The 20,785-nt window shown below is 34.2% G+C and overlaps 1 protein-coding gene across 1 annotated transcript in view; it reads right to left on the reverse strand.

Annotated features, from left to right (window-relative positions):
• Positions 1-6,560: 6,560 nt before the first annotated feature.
• The window catches only part of EAF2 (ELL associated factor 2), a 38,113-nt gene continuing 23,888 nt past the window's right edge, over positions 6,561-20,785 (reverse strand). Inside the window, exons 5-6 of the mRNA XM_063086362.1 lie at positions 14,406-14,666; positions 6,561-6,607 (exon numbers count right to left, since the gene is read on the reverse strand). Coding sequence (XP_062942432.1) covers positions 6,561-6,607; positions 14,406-14,666 — 308 coding nt within the window. The remainder of the gene's footprint in view (positions 6,608-14,405; positions 14,667-20,785) is intronic.

Raw genomic sequence — 20,785 nt, forward strand, 5'->3', positions numbered from 1 at the left:
ATTAAAACTAGAAATTAATAACAAACAAAACTCTGGAAACTATACAAACACATGGAAATTAAACAGCATTCTACTTAATGACATATGGGTCCAAGAAGAAATCAAGCAGGAAATCAAAAAATTTATTGAAACTAATGAAAACAATGATACATCATACCAAAACCTGTGGGATACTGCAAAAGCAGTATTGAGGGGAAAATTTATTGCATTAAACGCTCACTTCAGAAGAATAGAAAGATGGCAAGTGAACAACCTAACACTTCACCTTAAAGAACTAGAAAAACAAGAACAATCCAAACCTAAAGTTAGCAGAAGGAAAGAAATCATTAAGATCAGAGCAGAACTGAATGAAATTGAAAACCAAAAAACAATTCAAAAGATCAACGAATCAAAAAGTTGGTTTTTTGAAAAGATAAATAAAATTGACAAACCATTAGCATGGCTAACAAAAAAAAGAAGAGAGAAGACTCAAATAACCAAAATTAGAAATGAAAAAGGCGATATTACAACTGATTCATCTGAAATACAAGGAATCATTCGAGACTACTATAAACAACTATACGCCAACAAATTTGAAAATCTGGAGGAAATGGATCAATTTCTGGACACACACAAGCTCCCAAAACTGAACCGTGAAGACGTAGAAAATTTGAACAGACCAATAACAATAAAGGAGATTGAAGCTGTTATCAGAAGGCTCCCAACAAAGAAAAGCCCAGGACCAGATGGATTCACAGCAGAATTTTACCAAACATTCAAAGAGGAATTGACACCGATTCTTTACAAACTATTCCAAAAGATTGAAACGGACGCAAATCTCCCAAACTCATTCTATGAAGCAAACATCATCCTGATACCAAAACCAGGTAAAGATATAACCAAAAAAGAAAACTACAGGCCAATATCCTTGATGAATATAGATGCAAAAATCCTCACTAAATTACTAGCAAACAGAATACAGCAACACATACGTAAAATTATTCATCACGATCAAGTGGGATTCATCCCAGGGATGCAAGGTTGGTTCAACATACGCAAATCAATAAATGTGATACACCATATTAATAAACTCAAACACAAGGACCATATGATCATCTCTATAGATGCTGAAAAAGCATTTGATAAAGTTCAGCACTCATTCATGACAAAGACCCTCTATAAGTTAGGTATAGAGGGAAAGTATCTCAACATAATTAAAGCCATATATGCCAAACCCACAGCCAATATCATCCCGAATGGGGAAAAGCTGAAAGCTTTTCCTTTAAGAACAGGAACCAGACAAGGATGCCCACTCTCACCACTCCTATTCAACATAGTGTTGGAAGTACTAGCCAGAGCAATCAGAGAAGAGAAGGAAATAAAGCGCATTCAGATTGGAAAAGATGAAGTCAAACTGTCCCTGTTTGCAGATGACATGATCCTATATATCGAACAGCCTAAAACCTCTACAAAAAAACTGCTGGAATTGATAAATGATTTCAGCACAGTAGCAGGATACAAAATCAACAGACAAAAATCAGTAGCATTTCTTTTCTCCAATAGTGAACATGCAGAACGAGAAATCAAGAAAGCCTGCCCATTTACAATAGCCACCAAAAAAATAAAATACTTAGGAATTGAGTTAACCAAGGAGGTGAAAAATCTCTATAATGAGAACTACAAACCACTGCTGAGAGAAATTAGAGAGGATACAAGAAGATGGAAAGATATCCCATGCTCTTGGATTGGAAGAATCAACATAGTGAAAATGTCCATACTACCCAAAGTGATATACAAATTCAATGCAATCCCCATCAAAATTCCAAAGACATTTTTCTCAGAAATGGAAAAAACTATCCAGACATTTATATGGAACAATAAAAGATCACGCATAGCCAAAGCAATGCTGAGCAAAAAAAATAAAGCTGGAGGCATAACACTACCTGGCTTTAAGCTATACTACAAAGCTATAATAACCAAAACAGTATGGTACTGGCATAAAAACAGACACACTGACCAATGGAATAGAATAGAGAATCCAGAAATCAACCCACACACTTACTGTCAGCTGATCTTTGACAAAGGCACCAAGCCTATTCAGTGGCGAAGGGACTGCCTCTTCAGCAAATGGTGCTGGGATAACTGGATATCCATATGCAGGAGAATGAAACTAGACCCATACCTCTCACCGTATACTAAAATCAACTCAAAATGGATTAAGGATTTAAATATACACCCTGAAACAATAAAACTTCTTAAAGAAAACATAGGAGAAACACTTCAGGAAATAGGACTGGGCACAGACTTCATGAATACGACCCCAAAAGCACGGGCAACCAAAGGAAAAATAAACAAATGGGATTATATCAAACTAAAAAGCTTCTGCACAGCAAAAGAAACAATTAAAAGAGTTAAAAGACAACCAACAGAGTGGGAGAAAATATTTGCAAAATATATATCTGACAAAGGATTAATATCCAGAATATATAAGGAACTCAAACAAGTGTACAAGAAGAAAACAAGCAACCCGATTAAAAAATGGGCAAAAGAGCTAAGTAGGCATTTCTCTAAGGAAGATATACAAATGGCCAACAGACATATGAAAAAATGCTCAACATCACTCAGCATCCGGGAAATGCAAATCAAAACCACATTGAGATACTGTCTAACCCCAGTTAGGATGGCTAAAATCCAAAAGACTATGAACGATAAATGCTGGCGAGGCTGCGGAGAAAAAGGAACTCTCATACATTGTGGGTGGGACTGCAAAATGGTGCAGCCTCTATGGAAAATGGTATGGAGGTTCCTCAAACAATTGCAGATAGATCTACCATACGACCCAGCTATCCCACTGTTGGGAATATACCCAGAGGAATGGAAATCATCAAGTCGAAGGTATACCTGTTTCCCAATGTTTATCGCAGCACTCTTTACAATAGCCAAGAGTTGGAACCAGCCCAAATGCCCATCATCGGATGAGTGGATACGGAAAATGTGGTACATCTACACAATGGAATACTACTCAGCTATAAAAATGAATGAAATACTGCCATTTGCAACAACATGGATGGACCTTGAGAGAATTATATTAAGTGAAACAAGTCAGGCACAGAAAGAGAAATACCACATGTTCTCACTTATTGGTGGGAGCTAAAAATTAATATATAAATTCACACACACACACAAACCGGGGGGGGGGAAGAAGATATAACAAACACAATTATTTGAAGTTGATACGACAAGCAAACAGAAAGGACATTGTTGGGGGGGAGGGGGGAGGGAGAAGGGAGGGAGGTTTTGGTGATGGGGAGCAATAATCAGCCACAATGCATATTGACAAAATAAAATTGAAAAAATAAATAAATAAATAAAATAAATAAATAAATAAAATTACTATGAATACCCTATTTGATCACCTATAAAGGATATAACTAAGCATTAAACAATATTTTCTTAAAATTGTTAACTTAATTGTGGAGGACAAACTAATAATATTAATACTAAAGTTTATTTAATAAATTTTTTTAATGTCAAAAAAAAAAAAAAAAACTGATTTTAAAACTGATAAAAAGCTGAAAACTTCTTCCCCAAATCACCCTCACTGCGTGGTTCTAGGCCAGAAGAACTTGCGTGAGATTTGGGAAGTAGAAGTGAAGCAGCAGGTGTTACAGAGTGGTCAGTCAGACTGGATAAAGGTTGCACTCAAACACCTTGAGCCAATAACACTTTGTCCTTTGCTGATGAATCTGTACATACAGGGGAGCACATTCAAAGTTCAGGCCGTTTTCAAATCTTCCCAGGTTTTTTTCATCAGGCCCTTTTGAGTGTCCTATGCACATGCACGTAGCCTCAGGGTTGGTCAGGAGTATGTGAATATCTTGGGGCATCTCTGGTCTCTGCTGGACATGTACATAGCCTCAGCCCAATATATGACTGCCCTAACTAGGACTGCAACCTCAGGCTAGTAGGACTAAGCTTTTGGCCTTCCCACTCTGGCCAGCATCAAAGTCACTTCCACTTAAAATGTTTCTGGGCATGAGTGTCACCTACTCCTTCACATTGAGTGAGTTTCCTTCAGAGGACAGAAAAGGGGCCAGTCCTCAAAAATTGGATAGTTATCAATCTTTTTGTCATATATTTTTATAATATATTTTTTCATTCATGAGTTTCTAATTTTGATTCATCCGTTAAATTGAAAGTTACTAACATAATTACTATAGGAATGGTATATGAATGATATAATTCCAGAATTCTGACCTAAGAATACCTTCTGACCAAACTATGGATGACATTTGATGAATACATAATTCGTAGGTCACACTCATATTCTTGTACAGAAACAGCTTTATTACCTCTAGAGTTTTAGTGTTGTGAAATAGTTCAAAGCCCTTCGATTTTTGTTCCTTTGTAGCCAACTAATTTTTCCTGGTTGCATGCTATTATCATCAATTTAATCAAACCATTCAGAATAGATCAAACTAAAAGGGTATGTACTTAGAATCATGTCAGAATCATCAGATGTTTCTGGCAGAGATCCTCATATCTGAGAACTTGTCTAATCTGCAAGCTCCTGGCATTTTGGTCTCTGACAATGCACCAAATAAGGAGAAACAGAAGCAGAGAAGATATTTCATTCCTCTCTAAGCTACTTATATAAAACCTTGAGGGGTATATAGAGAATGATAGGCAAGGTTTTCCGTCCATAAAAAAGGTCTTTAAGAATGTGTCGTTTATGGGGGAAATAATGAGGAGGGGAAAAGATAAGCTGTTGGTTTGCAGGAAGGGAAGTTTGGGAACGCAATGCATGTTATGTAGCCAGATGACCAGCTCATATCACCATGTACTCATTTCTAGTAGTCAACACTAATAAAAGAAATTTCAGCATAACAACTTTCAGTAAAAGCCATTATAATGTATATTATTATGTTAAAATGACATGCATGTTTTACTAGCTACTTTAAATGTATAAACTTGCTTTCGTTAAGTAACAAATAACATAGTTGCAGTTCTCAGCTAAGTACTGATGAATAAAATATAAATAAAATGAAAACAGATTAACTGAAGGTAGGCTAGCTAGAGAGGGAAAAGAAGAGAGAAAGAAATCAGGAGATTAAAACCAAAACCTAATGAATTTTTTAAAAAACGTAACTATGAAAATTCCAATGGTAAGAGGTGAAATTGAATAAAAACATTTTTCGTAATTGCCAAAATTTGGAAGTAACCAAGATGTCCTTCAGTAGGTAAGTGGATAAATAAACTGTGGTACATCCAAACAATGGAATAATATCTTAAAAAGAAATGAGCTACCAAGCCATGAAAGACATGGAGGAAAACAAATACATATTATTAAGTGAAAGAAGCCAATCTAAAAAGGCTACGTACTGTATGATTGCAACTATATGGCATTCAGGAAAAAGCAAAACTATGGAGATAGTAAAAAAGTTGGTGGTTCCCAGAGGTTAGAAAGGAGGAAGGGATGAATAGGCAGAGCACAGGATTTTTAGGGCAGTGAAACTATTCTGTATGTTACTACAATGATGGATAAATGCTATTATACATTTGTCAAAAACCCTAGGGCTGGCTGGTTAGCTTACTTGGTTAGAGTGTGGTGTTGGAAACACCAAGGTCAAGGGTTCAGATCCCTGTACCAGCCAGCTGCTAAAAAAGCAAAAACAAAAACAAAACCTCACAGAACACACATCAAGAGTAAATCCAAATATAAACTATGGACTCTGGTTGATAAAGATTTGTCAATGTAGGTTCATCGATTCTAACAAATATTCCACTCTGGTGTGGACTATTGATAATGGGGACAGAAGACATAGGAACTCTCTGGGCTTTCTGCTCAATTTTGCAGTGAACCTAAAGCTGCTCTAAAAAATAGTTTATTAAAGAAAGGAACTTGCTGGTCAGTGGCTTTCAACTATAATCTAATATTTATCATTGTTCCCAAACTCAAAGATACTATGAATATAAAGATTATTTATCTCCTTAGCACTTAACTGCATATTTTTCTATCAAAAGCAAAATAGATGCATGAAAAATATTGCAAGAGATAAGTTGTTTCATTAAAATAATTATTTAACTTCACCTTTATGCTAAATCATAGCTTAATTGTGTGAAGAATTAAAATATTTTTAAACCATAATTTAAGGAATATTAGATAGAAAAGACTCACAGATATAATTAAAACCATGGACATTTATTATAAATCAATAGTTTTGACATTTCACAACTGGATACAGCAGTGTGGTAAAACAGAGCACTGAACTTAGACTCTAGAACACCTGATATGCCATTTGTTAACTAGCAATACATGGGGCAAGTTACCTAACCTCTGAGTCTGTTTCCTCATTTATCAAGTTTCATAAAGGTTTTAAGATTAAATGAAGATAACACATGAAAATGCTGGTAATAAAAGGTTAGAAATATATCATCAATTGAAAATTATGAATAAAAATTTACTTTCTATTATCATCAAAAGTTAAGACACATTTTCCTCAGTCTTAGGAATTTTATTCTTAATACAAAATAAATTAACACATGCCTTGTAAATTTTATGTTTATAGCTAAATATTTCTTCAGTCATCACTGTCACTTCCTGATTCACTCAGCTGCAAATCATTTCCTAAAATAAAAAAGAAGTAACAAAACTGTATTAATTAAATATTTAATATATTTATTTTTGCATAACATAAATATTATGCAAAATATAACCCCAAAAGTGATTCTGTTTAGGTAACATTTTGTAATTAGTAACTGGATTGCTTATCTTGTAATTCAGTCACATAATTAGTAATGCAAATAATTGATACTGCCTGCAAAGAAAAAATATACCATCAAACTTCAACATAGTTTTAGTATTACCTGACATCTATTTTAGTCTTCTTTTACATACCAACATCACACTTCTTTTTAACACCACTTATTTATTACATCAGGAAATGAAAGAAAGTGTGGTTTAGGATATCAGACTGTATCATTCCGAAGAGTGAAAAAAATGCTATATAATTTTTTATTTAAAATGCAGTCAAAATCATTAAGTAATACATGTCAAGAGTAATATCATTGATTCCTTTTGTAATTCATCCATGTGTTCACAGTCATGGAGCTTACATCCCAGTTGGGGAGACAGACAGTAAACAAATAAACAAATAGATAATATAATGCCAAGTATGGATAAGTGCTATGAAAAAATGAAGATGTAGGCATGGTATGGATAAGTGCTATGAAAAAATGAAGATGTAGGCATGGAGAGAGTGGTGTAAGGTACTGTTTTAGGTATGGTAGTTGGGAAGGCCTTCTTGAGGGGTGACATATGAACAGAGATCCAAATGTAGAGATAATATCATGAAAAATGGAGTGTATTGGGGGGAAGCGTCCAAGCTAAAGAAACAAGTGCAAATGTCCCAAGGCAGGAGCATGCTTGTTGTGTTCTCTGACTTGCAAGAGGGCCACTATGGCTGGAGCACAATAAATAAGGAAGAGAATGGCTGGAAAGGGCACAAAGATATCCAGAAGGTCATGGTATAAACTGGATTTTGTTTGAAATGTAATGGCCAGTATGAGGATCCAAATCCTTGTCCCAGGTTTTGTAACATCACACTCTAACCAACTGAACTAATGGGCCAGCCCTCTTAGATTTTCTATGTAGACAATTATCTACAGCTAAGGAGTATTTTATTTCTTCTTTCTAACTCTTATGTCATATTTCTTTACTTGTTTTATTGTTTTTGCTAGAAACTTCAGCAGAGTGCTGAACAGAAGTCATGATATTAGTCACCTTTGTCCTGTTCCCCTGACTTTAATGCGGAATGCTTCTAAAGTCTCTATTAGTGATTGCCACAATTCTTTTTGTTATTAACTTTTAGGAAGTTAAGAAAATCCTCTTATATTCAATCTTTGATAAAAGTGTTTAATTAATAAATACTGAATTTTATCAAATAATTGTTCTTAATTTGTTGAAACGGTCATATGGTTTTACTCCTATAATCTGTTAATGTGGTGAATTACATTGATGCCACTTCATATGATGAACATTTCTGGGTTTTTTGTTTTGCTTTGTTTTTGTTTTTGGCAGCTGGCCAGTGTGGGGATCAGAACCCTTGACCTCGGTGTTATAACACCATGCTCTCACCAACTGAGCTGTCTGGCCAGCCTCAATGAACATTTCCTATATTTCGGTAATGATCCTTATTTGGTCATGATTTAGCTTACTTGTTTCAAGTATACTAGTTATTCAATTTGTTAATATCTTATTTAGGAATTTTGCATTCGTATTCTTTTTTGGCAGGGGCAGCTGGCTGGTATGGGGTTCCGAACCCTTGACCTTGGTGGTATAATACCATATTCTAACCAATTGAATTAACTGGCCAGCCTGCATTCATATTCTTAAGTGAAATTGGTCTACAATGTTTTTTCTCTTATTCTTGTTTAGTTTTTACTGAGGTTATCCTAGAATTATGAAAGAATTAAACAGTTCTCTGAAACACTTTATAGATGATAAGAATTATTTGTTCCTTGAAGATTTGTTAAAATTCATCTGCAAAACTATCTTCATTTTTCTATATCTTGGGGATAGGAGAGTGGAGGAAGAGGAGATGTTGATTGGTTTCAATTATTTAATTGTTAATTCCTTAAATTTTTTAAGGAGAGAATGGAACTGATGCCACCAGAGGTGGGAAAAGGGGAGAGGGAGGGGAGGTTAGGGAGAAATTGGTAAAGGGCCACAAAAAATGTTTACATTGTGTAATGATAAAATTTTACAGATAAATAAAATTCTGTTTAGACTGATAAAAGAATAACAAAATATTATTTAATTGTTAATGGTTTATTCAGGCTTTCCTATTTATTTACTCTTTGAGTCAGATTTGGTAAATTATACTTTCTCCAAAAAAATCATCCATTTCTATGCCAAATTTACTGAAATTTGTAATGAAAATAAAATTTTTGTAAAATTCTAATAACTCAATAAAAACTATATTTTTGCTATAATTTTAACCTCGTTTTCATTCCTAATTTTGTTTATTTGTGCCTTTTTTTTTCTTCATCAGCCCTTGTTAAAGGTTGGTCTGTTTTATTAGTTTTCAAAGAAACAATTTTTAGTTTTGTTAATTTAATGTTTCTTTGTAATCTACATTAATTTCTACTCTTATCTTTATTAATTTCTTCTTTCTGCTTTAAGTTTAAGATGTTACTGTTCTTCTAGTTTCTCTAGATGAGCTTTCACTCATTTCTTTTCTTTTTTTTTTTTTAAATAACATTTTGAGGCTATAAATTTCCCTATATGTACCATTTTGACTGCATCCCAAAATTGGTGTGATATAGTTTTTTATATTGTTCAATTACAAAAATTTTGTAGTTTCACTGTAGTTTCCTTATAACATATCGGTTATTAGGCATGTGCTGTGCAATTTCTAAAATTATGGGGCCAGCAGATTAGTTGAGTTGGTTACAGCACGGTGCTGATAACACCAAGGCCCAGGGTTTGATCCCTGTACCAGCCAGATACCAAAAACAAAAACACTTACATATTTTAAACCAGTTTTTTATTATTTATGTTTTCATTGTATTGTAGTCATAATATGGTCAGTAAAATATGAATTCCTTGAAATTTTTTATTTCTTTTGTCCTAGTAGGAGGTAAAGTTCTGTAATGTTTCATATGCACCTTAAAAGAATGCTTGTCTTGCATTTTTGGGTTGTAGGAATCTATGTATTTACTATCAGAACAGGTATGTTAATTATGTATTCAAAGACATTACACCCTTACTAAATTTTGTCTGCTTGATTACTGATGCATTAAATTGCCCACTATGATAGAAACTTGCTGATTTCTCCTACTTTTATCAAATTTTGTTGTATACACATACACATATATAACTACATATTTTCATATGTATATCCATACATACATGCATACATGGTGAAGATATGCTATTACACGCATACAAATTCAGAATTGTTTATCCTCCTGATGAACTGAAACTTCTGTCATTATTTAGCAACCCTCTATCTCTAGGAATACATTTTTCCTTAAAGTCTATTATTTCTGATATATCAGATTTTGTTTTGATTCATACTTCTCTAGCATCTATCTAGCATCTCCTATTCCATCCTTTTATCTTCCATCTATATGGTTTTATTTTAGACACGTTTGTTATAATTAGCATATAGCTTTTTTAAAAATATCCAATCTGATAATTGTTTTTTAGTAGGTAGATTTAATCCTTTTGCATTTGTGTTTGCTGATATATCAGAATTTATTTCTACTTCATATTTACTACTTTGTTTATCAGTCTCGTTGCTTCTTTCATTTCTCCTTCTTTGCTTTCCATTAGATAAAGTTTTCTATATTCCCTATTTTTCCCACTGATGATGTGGAAGCTGTGGATTATGTTTTTATTCATTAAATGGTACTCTTAAAATTTTAGGATATATAATTAACTACAAAGTTATCTAACAAAGATGATAACTATTCAATGTTTCTATTCTCCTATATATCACATGGTTTTTGGCACACTTAAATTACCCATTTCAATACTCTCTCTCTCACTCAGCAACTATTTATTTGGAGTTTTAGCCTTAATCTCCTTAAAAATTTTCAAATGCCCAAATTCCAAAACTGACTTGTTAGCTTTATGGTCAAAGGTTAGTCAGATTTCCTGACATTTTATCTATTTCTTTGTTCTCTACTGTTTCTCATATCCCACACTTTGCTTCTATTTTCACTTTTCTCTCTGCTGAAGAATACCCTTTAAAAGCACATTTACTAAGTTCTATAGACAGTAAATTCTCTTTGTTTGTGTGCTTGAAAAGCATTTTACCCTTGAATGACACTGTAGTTAGGTATAAAACTCTAGCTAGAATTACTTTCCTTCCACACTTTGAAGATATTTCTCCCCCATCTTCGGGTGTATCCATTTAGCTAAGGAGTGTCTGCTGTCAGTCTGTTCTTCCTTTGTAGGTACTCTTTTTCTCTGTAGTTTTTAAGGTTGTCATTTCATCCTTGATGTTCTGTAGTTTCACTATTGTGTGTTGAGGTCTAGATTTATTTTCACTTATCCTGCTTATTAGCTGGAGTAAAGATTCATAGCTTTCCTCATTTCCGGAACACTCTCAGAATTGAGTTTTCATACTATCCCTTCCATTCTTTCCTGGAATTCCTATTGCACAATGTTTAATCTTCTCTACCTATCCTTATCCACGAATTGCTCTCTCATTTTATTTTTCTGTCTCTTGTGTTGTGTTCTGGGATAGTTCCTCAGTATTATCTTTCATTTCATTAATTCATTCTTTAGCTGTGTCCAGTCTATAGTGTTTCCCATTTATTGATTTTTTTAAAAGCAATTCAATGACCAGGCTTTCTAACTGATAATTTTTAAAAATCTATTAGATTTTGTTCCATTTCTGCTTGGCTTTGTTTTATAATTATTTTTAAAGTTATTTCTTCATTTATCTCTTTGAAGATTTTCAGCATACTTCTTTAAATGTCTTTGTCTTAAGCTGTTCTGTAAAAAAGATTTTCATTTGGAAAGAATCCCTGTTCCAACTGTTAATTTTGCTGGCTGACATTCATAGCTTTAGACTTTATTCTGATGTTTTAGAATTATGTTTCCTTATTATTTGTTTTATTTTTATTTTTGTCAGCTGGCTGGTTTGGGGATCTGAGCCCATGACCTTGGTGTTATGAGGCTCTAACCACATGAACTAACTGGCCAGTACTGTTTGCTTATTTTGAGTGGGAAGTTTCTATTTTTCTCTACCTTCACACCACTCTGACAGGGCTTTTTGGTTCCCTTTACCTAGTGTAGTCCTTTGAGCCCCTTATCAGAAACAAGTTTCATAATCACATTTAGAGATTGCTACCCTCTGGGTATATTAAAGATATGGCTGATCCCTTCAAGGAGCCAATGGGTAGCAAGGCTCTACAGACCCTGTACCTATAGCTTCTAAAAAATAATAGCCTCAGTCAGTATGTAAACAGCCATTTTTTCCAGTCTCCTTTAATTTTTTTTTTTATTCTTATTTTTTGGAAGCCGGCTGTTATGGAGATCTGAACCCTTGACCTTGTTGTTATTAGCACCACACTGTAACCAAGTGAGCTAACCAGCCAGCCCCCAGAGTCTCCTTTTATTAACTGAAGAATATCTTCACCTCCACCAATCCTTCCGAATCCTTCTCCTTTCCCCCAATCTACATTCTCTGGCTTCAAATAGAAGGCATGACTCGGGTTCCCAGAATTGTATCAAACACCTGTAAGCTACCTTTTCCTGAAAGTATTAAGCTTCTTACCACTACCACCTCCTTTTGAACTCAGAGCCAATGGCTTCAGCTCCACTAAGTTCACTGTTTTGTGTTTGTGTTCCAGTTCTTGTCTATGGAGATATTTATCTTATATTTGATCTTGGCCATGTCTGTTTTTTATCTTTTTATACTTCATCCATTGTTACTATGTGTTTGGCATAGAGGAAGTTTTTAAAACATAAATTCACTGTGCCTACTGTACCAGAAAACTACTCTTAGAGTTTAGGAAATTCTGAAACATAAAATCACCAGAACTTCTTCAAAATTCTGCAAGGCAATATGACCTCCACTTTCAATGAGGAAACTGAAGCTCCAGGAAAGTTAAGTGAATTGTTATTGATTACATAACTAATAAGGAAGTCAGACATATAATATAGATATTCTGATTCCTAGTCATGTGCTCAATTTACTATACAACTCAGTATTTTCTGACAAAATGTTCCTTTTACTCAGCATCTCATTCAATCCAATCAAACTGAGTTTTCTCCATGTTCCCCTGGCCATTCAAGAAATCAGCTGTTCCAATTTTACTGCCCAAGTCAGGAATAACAACACTAAATAGCTGGAAGTTCAAAACGTCATTCCTTGTAGTTTTACTCTAATTCTCTGCTATTCAATCTTGTCTCCTCCCATCTGAATTTAGTCCTGTTATTAGGCTGGAGCTAGTCAATCTTTCCTAGATGCTTACTGACTAATTAACACAGTGAGATTAGTTTTATACATACAGAAAATCCCATTTTCCCCAGGGAGTATCAATCTGCATGCCTTTACTAAAAAATACTTATCGAGCATCTACTATGCATCTGGTACTTCACTACATGCTAGTATTCAATGATAAACAAAATAAAAAAGATCCCCTGTCCTCATGGAGCTTATACTCTAGAATAAAAAAAAGCAAACCACAGAAATAAATGTAAATTTACAATTATCACAATTAATATAAAGAAGATATATCTGATACTCTAAGGGTCTACAAAAAGGAGAATATGACTTTGTCAGGAAGGTGAAGAAAGGCTTCCATGAGAAAGTAAACTTTGAACTGCAATCTAAAGGAGAAAAATTAAATACCTGGAAATAAGAAAGTGTTCCTGGCTAAAAGCATAGCATGTATAAGAGCCATGAGGTAGATGAAAAGTATTTGAGTATAGTGGCAAAAAGAAGGCAAGTGTTCCTAAAAAAGAAAAGAGCAAGACCATTATATTAAGTTATTTCATCTCTATCCTGAAAGAAATTACAAGCTATTGAAAAGTTTAAAGCAGGAGAGGTGACAAATTATATTTAAATTATGAAAAAAATCAATATGACTACAATGCACATAATGGATCAAAAAAGGGCTTGAATAGATAAGGAGTGAAAAAGTCAGGTCACTGGAAGAGTTAAAGCAATAAATAACTGTAAGTTGAGCTAGGATGATAGTGGTGGAGATGCAGAGAAGTAGATGAATTTGAGAAATATTCAGAAGCAAAAATCAACAGGACTTGGTGAAGGATTGGCTACACTGTGAAGAGGGAGAGGAACTCAACCAATGAATGCAATTAGGCTTCTGGTTTGCACAATTAGATGAATGCTGCCTTTCAGTAAGAGGAAAAACAGTGAACCAAAGATTATAAGTTGGTTTTGGACAAAGTGAATTTGAAGTGCCTTTTACTAGGAGATGATGTTGAACAATATGTGTCTAGAGCTGAGAGGTCTGGGTTAGAGGTCTGAATCAGAAATATAAATCTGCAAGTTATCTATGCATAAGTATTGACTGCAACAGAAACATGCAGGAGATTATCGAGAGAAAATGTAGAGAATAAAGAGAATAAAAGACCCAGGAATATGTCTTGAGGAACTCCAACTCTATTAACTGAACAGATGATTATTAAGCTGCAAAGGAAAGAGAGAGAAGAGTATCTAGAGATATAAGAGAAAAACCAAGAAGGCACTATGTCAGAGTGTCAAAAACCAAGAAAGCATTATGTCGAAAGAATATGAATAATTCAATAAAAAGGTAATGATGAATAGTGTCAAATACATAAAAATAGGAGTCTTTCTCTTTACCCAAATTTTAAATCATAATCAATATGGCTCCATTGTAGATTCTTACTTTTCCAATGACTCATGTTCATATATACTTACTTAAAGTATTCATCAGAAGGCCACTGTTGTCCTGAAATCTATAATGACCAACCCCTGTATCAGGAATCCTGTATTGTGGCATGGAGGACATGGTAGGATGTCCTGAGACACAATTCCCTGGATCAGAAGGAGAGGATCTGCACTCTTCATCTTCTGAGTCACTAGAACTATCCTCACTACTTGAAGATGATGAACTTTTGGAATCTGAAGAACTATCACAACTACTCATCTGGTCCATTAGACTAGCTTCTGCCTTCAGTTCTGAAAATAAAACAGAAATGAAGAGATAGGTTAAATAAATAATATTAAATAAATTTAATAAACTTTGGGACTGGCTGGTTAGCTCAGTTGGGTAAAGAATGGTGTTATAACACCAAGGTGAAGGGTTTGGATCCCTGTACTGGCCAGCCGCCAAAACATAAAGCAAACAAAAAACAAAAACAAAGAGAGATAAAATCTGGATGTATTAATTTCTAAGAAACTGTTGATGAGGAATAAATAAAACCAAACATACATTTACATCATTTAAAGAATTTTACTTAAAAAACTGCTCTACCAAGCCAGACTTCAAAGTGATTAAGAAAATCAAGACACAGGCAATGCCTAAATCTAAACTCCACATTTATTTATACCACTGTACTTAAATGTACATGTAACTCAAATTATATACATAATGTGAAAAATCAAAACTGTAAAAATTAAAATCTGTTTCAGCAGACACTGTTTTCCAATTCTTCTTATTCCCTTAATACATATAATGGAATGTGATAAATATAAATAAATTTCATTCTTTTCCTGGTTCTCCTAGAGAACATTTTGATGAAACATCTTTATTTAGGTTTCTCCCCTGCTCTCTAAAAGGAGATTTTAAATATTTGAAGTATTTTTGGAAATCCAGTTCCCATTATAACTTTGGTTGTAAATGCTTTTGCAGATAAGAAGAGCAATAACGTTGATATCTTCTTTGGTTTAGTGTTTTTCAAATTCTTTTTAAGACACAAAATTTATGGTTGGAAAGGTCTTTAGCTACCATTTAGATAAACTTCATAATTTAACAAACGAGGAAACAAAGGTCCAGAAAGGCCAAAAGTTATCAGCTATTTAATGGCAGAGCCAACGTCAATATTTTTCTAGTACTTAATACAAATGTCAAATAGAATTTTTTGAATTAAAACATTTTGTTCACCTAAGTGAATAATATACCCAGTTAATACACATTTCCATTTAATATCATCTTAGTGCACTGCTATATTAAGATAACTGATAATTTCTAGCCTACTCCCTCATTCTCCCTATTACAGACACACTGGCTTGCTTTCTATTATTTGACCACATCAAATCCATTTTCATCCTAAGTTCTTTGCACTAGCTGTTTCCTCTGGTATTTTCTTCACCCAGATCTTTCTTGGTTTAATACATAATTTACATATAGAAAAATGCACAGCTAGATAAATTTCAGCATGTATATAACCTGTGTATTCACCACTGAGATAAAAATATATAACATTTCCATCCCCATAAATGTTCTCCTGTGTTCTTTTCCAATCAATACCCACCATTTTGACTTCTACTGCCAAAGATTTTTGTCTGTTCTTGAACTTCACATAAATGGATTCACTCAGCATGTACTTTTTTGTATCCACCTACTTTCATCAACATGTTTTTGATATTCTTTCATGCTATTAAATGAACCTGTAGTTCATTCTTCTCTAGTGCTATGATAGTCCATTGAATAAATAAACCACAAGTTGATTAACCACTTTCTGTTTATGGATATTTAGGTTTTCAGTTTTGGGATATTATGAATAAAGCTGTTATGAAAATTCTTCTGCATGTCTTTTTCTGTATATATGCACACATTTCTCTTGGGTAGAACGTTAGGAGGGAAACCACTGACTCGTTAGATAGGGCTAAGTTCAACTTCATTAAAAACCGCCAGTTTTCAAAGTGGTTTTACATTCCTACCAGCAATATAGGAGAGTCACAGATGCTTCATATCTTCCCCAACCTTGGCGCACACTCACTTGGTATATAAGTCATCTGAGTTTTACCTACAGTGATGGATGCATGCTGTGGATTGAATGTCCCCCCACCCCCAAACTCACTGAAGCTTGATCCCCACTGTAACAGTGTTAAGAAGGTGGGAAATCTGACTATGGTAACTAAAAGGTGGGGCTTTTGAGAGGTGATTAATCCATTCATGAAGTAATGAGTTATCACGGGTGTGGTTCTGATGGCTTTACAAGAAGAGCAAGTGAGAATGTTAGCACTCTTTCTCATGCCATTTCTCTCATGATGTAACATCCTCAGTTGCTATAGAGAGTCACCACCTAGAAGACCCTCACCAGATGTGTTCCCTGCACTCTGGACTTCCCAGCCTCCAAAACTGTAAGAAATAAATTTCATTCCTTTATAAATTACCCAGTTTCAGGGTAATTTCTGTTATAAGCAACAGAAACAGACTAATACAGTACACAACAGTACCTCATTGTAGCTGTAATTTTCACTTCTCTGATAAGTGATGATATGAAGCAGTTTTTCATATGCTGATTGACCATTTAGATATCTTCTTTTGTGAAATGCCTGTCCAAATCTTTTCTCTCTTTTTGAATTTGGTTGTCTTTTTTTATTGATTTGTAAGGGTTCTTCATAGCTAGTTCTTCTGGCTATAAGTCCTTTGTTAGATATATGAATTGTAAATATTTCCTCCAAGTCCCGCCAAATCTGTAGCTAATCTTTCCACTTTATTTTTTATTTTTATTTTTTACACTTTAAATATGTATAGTTTATCGTATGTCAATTATACCTCGATAAAGCTATTTTACTCTTTTTAGCTTTTCCCAGTTCAAAATTATTTTATTAAAACCTATTTGATAATCTATATTTGTGGGGTACAGAGTTAACTATCAATATTTTTGTATTATATGTGATGATCAAATCAGGATAATTAGCATATTCATCATTACAATATGTAATCATTCTGTGTGTATATTAACCAAATTCTCGCTCCCCCTCCTCCTCCCTTTCCCATCTCTAGTAACCACAGTTCTGTTCTTTCCTTCTGAAAGTTCAATGTATTATTGTAATTGTCCTTCGTTCCTTTCTTCCTTCCTTCCTCCCTCCCTCCCTCCCTTACTTGACTCCCACTTATAAGTGAAGACAAATGGAATTTCTCTTTCTGTGCCTGGCTTATTTCACTTAACATAATTTTTTCCAGATTCATCCATGTTGCTATGAATGGCAGTTTCATTCTTTTTTATGGCTGAGTTAGTACCCCATTGTGTATACACACCACATTTTCCTTATCCAGTCTTCTATCAATGGACATTTAGGTTCATTCCATAAGTTGGCTATTGTAAATAGAGCTGCAATAAACACGGGAGTAAAGGTATACCTTCAACACGATGATTTCCATTCCTTTGAGTATATACCTGGAAGTGGAATTGCTGAATCATATGGTAGTTCTATCTGTAGTTGTTGGAGAAACCTCAGTACTGTTTTCCATAATGTCTGTCCTAACTTACAGTCCTACCAACAGCGTAGAAGGGTTCCCCTTTCTCCACATCCTCGCCAGCATTTGTTATTCTCTCTCTTTTTTATTATAGCCAGTCTATCTGGGGTGAGATAATATCTCAGTGTGGTTTTGATTTGCATTTCCCTGATGCTTAACGATGGTTAGCATTTTTTCATGTACCTGTTGGCCATTTGTATCTTCTTCTGAAAAATGTCTATTCAGTTCCTTTGTCCATTTTTAATTGGATTATTTGTTTTATTACTAAGTGATTTGAGTTCCTTGTATATTCTGGATATGAATCTCTTGTCAGATGCATAGTTCACAAATATTTTGTCCCATTCTGTAGGTTGTCTTATCACTCTGTTGATTATTTCCTTTGCTGCCTTTTCACTGTATTAATAGTGTCTTTTCAGGAGATTTGAGATCTCTAGAAGGCTGGCTCCTTCTCATATCAGTTTAAATGTAACCTAAAAGGGTTCCTTCCTTTCTAACCCCCATTTCCTTGTTTTATTTTCTTCAAGACACTTATTTCTGAATTTCATTTTGATATTTACTTCCTTGTTTACTCCTTGTCTCTCCCCACCCTCATCCACACTCCCAAATATAAGCAACATGAAAACAGTAATGTTGTCTTGGTTATGTTGTATAATTCTTTTCACACAATGTTGGATTCAATTTGTTAATATTTCTGTGAGGATTTTTGAGTTTAAGTTTATGAGAAATATTGGTCTACAGTTTTTTCTTGTACTGTCTTTATCTGCTTTTGCATTGGGGTAATATTAGCCTCATGAAATGAACTTAGAAATGTTCCCTCCTTTTCTGTTTTCTGGAAGAGATGTTAAAATTGGTATTAAATCTCTTTAAACGTTTGGCAGACTTCACCAGTGAAACAATCTGGGCCTGGCTATTTCTTTTTTGGGCACTTTTAAATTACCAGTTCAATGTCTTTAATGTTTATAGGACTATTCAGATTGTTTACTTCGTCTTGGTTGAGTTTTGGTAGTCTTTAGATTTGGAAGAATTTGTCCATTTCTTCTAAATTGTCAAATTTATGAGCATAAAGTTGTAATTGTCCTTTATAATTCTTTTACTGCTACTGACTCTGTAGTAAACTCATTACTCTCCTGATTAGATTACAGAGTGCACATTATACTCCTGATATTAGTGATTTGTATCTTCTGGGGTTTTTTGTTGTTGTTGTTAGTCTTACTAGACGTTTATCAACAGTATTAATTTTTTGATGAACTCCATTTTTGTTTCATTGATTTTCTCTACTGGCTTTCAACTTCATTGATTTTAATATTCACCCATGATTTGTCAATGCTTTATTTGAATAAGGTGTGAAAAAGTCACTTTCGTATAGGTCTCTTTTTTCCCCCTCCACTTTAAAATATCATTGTCTTGAGTATCAGAAGGTTTTATAATTTTTGTTTCAATTAACACATGTGATGTAGAAAAGTCATGAGGAAAACCATAATCCATTATATTATTGATATGTCTGCTCTTTCTTCTGTTCTTTCCTCCCTTCCTGATGCCCCAAGATTCCTTCTTTTATCATTTCTTTTCTGTTTGAATAACTTTCTACAGCCAATATTTAAGGGTAATGTTCTAGCAACAAATTATTTCAGTTTTCCTTTCTGAGGAAGGCTATTTCCTCCTTATTACTGAAGAATCATTTTGGCAGATAAAGAATTTTGGCAGATATAGACTGACATTTCTTTTAGCACTTCTTCCTTCTGGCCTCCATGGCTTCAGATGAGAAATCTGATGTTATTTAAATGGTGTTCTTCTACAAGTAATGTGTCATTTCTCTCTTATTTTCAACTTTTTTTTTTTCTTTTTGCTTTTAGTTTTCTGAAGTTTAATTATGATGTATCTTGGTGTGGATTTCTTTGGGTTTGTAATATTTGGGGGTTGCTCAGCTTCTTGAATCTATGGGTCTTTCATGAAACTTCGGAAGTTTTCAGGCATTATTTCTTTAAATACTGTTTTAGCTTTACTCTCCCTCTCCTCTGAGACTCCAATGATACAAATGTTGGATCTTCTATCATTCTTCCACAGATCCCTGGGGCTCTGTTCATTTTGTTTCAGTCTATTTTCTGTTTTCAGATAAGGTGAATTCTTTAAATCCTCAAGTTCATTGATCTATCTACTCTCCAGCATTGAGCCCAACCAGTGAGTTTTTTGTTGTTATTGTTATGGTTGTACTTGCCAGTTCTATAATTTCCATTTGATTCTTGTTTAAAACTTCTATTACTTTGATGTCATTTTCAATTTTTTCATTTGTTTCAAGAAAATTTGTAATTAAATCATATTTGTGATAGTTGTTTTAAAGTCATCATCAGATGATTCTAACACCTGATTCATCTTGGTATTGGTGTCAATTGATTCTTTTCTCATTCAAGTTGTAATTTTCTTGATTTACAGTATGATAAGTAATTTTCTATTATACCCTGGACATTTTGGTTTTCAAGCTAGGGGAGATCTGTATCCTATTTAATTTGTTTATTTTAGTAGCCAGTAACCCCATTTAGGTTTAGTATGCAGATCTTTGCCTATTTTTGAGGGCCATGGTTCAAACAGCAATCTAATTTTCAGTGCTTTTGCAGTACTGTCTTGGTCTTCTCAATAAATCTCCAGCAATGAGGATCCCCACTGGTCCCTGTTGGTGCCATCTGAAGGAAAGAAAAAACTTCACTAGGCAGGGAAGTCTGGTGCCTAAAGGTGGGGAAACGGAGTCTCTGGCTCAATAGGATGAAGAGTGCTTCCTGGGCTGGGCAATTTTTTGTGGCTGGCTTCTCTGCTTTGTGGGGGAGGGGAGGGAGACATACATGGGGAAATGAAAAGTGCTTCCCAGCGAAGTGCT

The sequence above is a fragment of the Cynocephalus volans genome, chromosome 1 (genome assembly GCF_027409185.1).
Source record: "Cynocephalus volans isolate mCynVol1 chromosome 1, mCynVol1.pri, whole genome shotgun sequence".
Taxonomy (NCBI): Eukaryota; Metazoa; Chordata; class Mammalia; order Dermoptera; family Cynocephalidae; genus Cynocephalus; species Cynocephalus volans.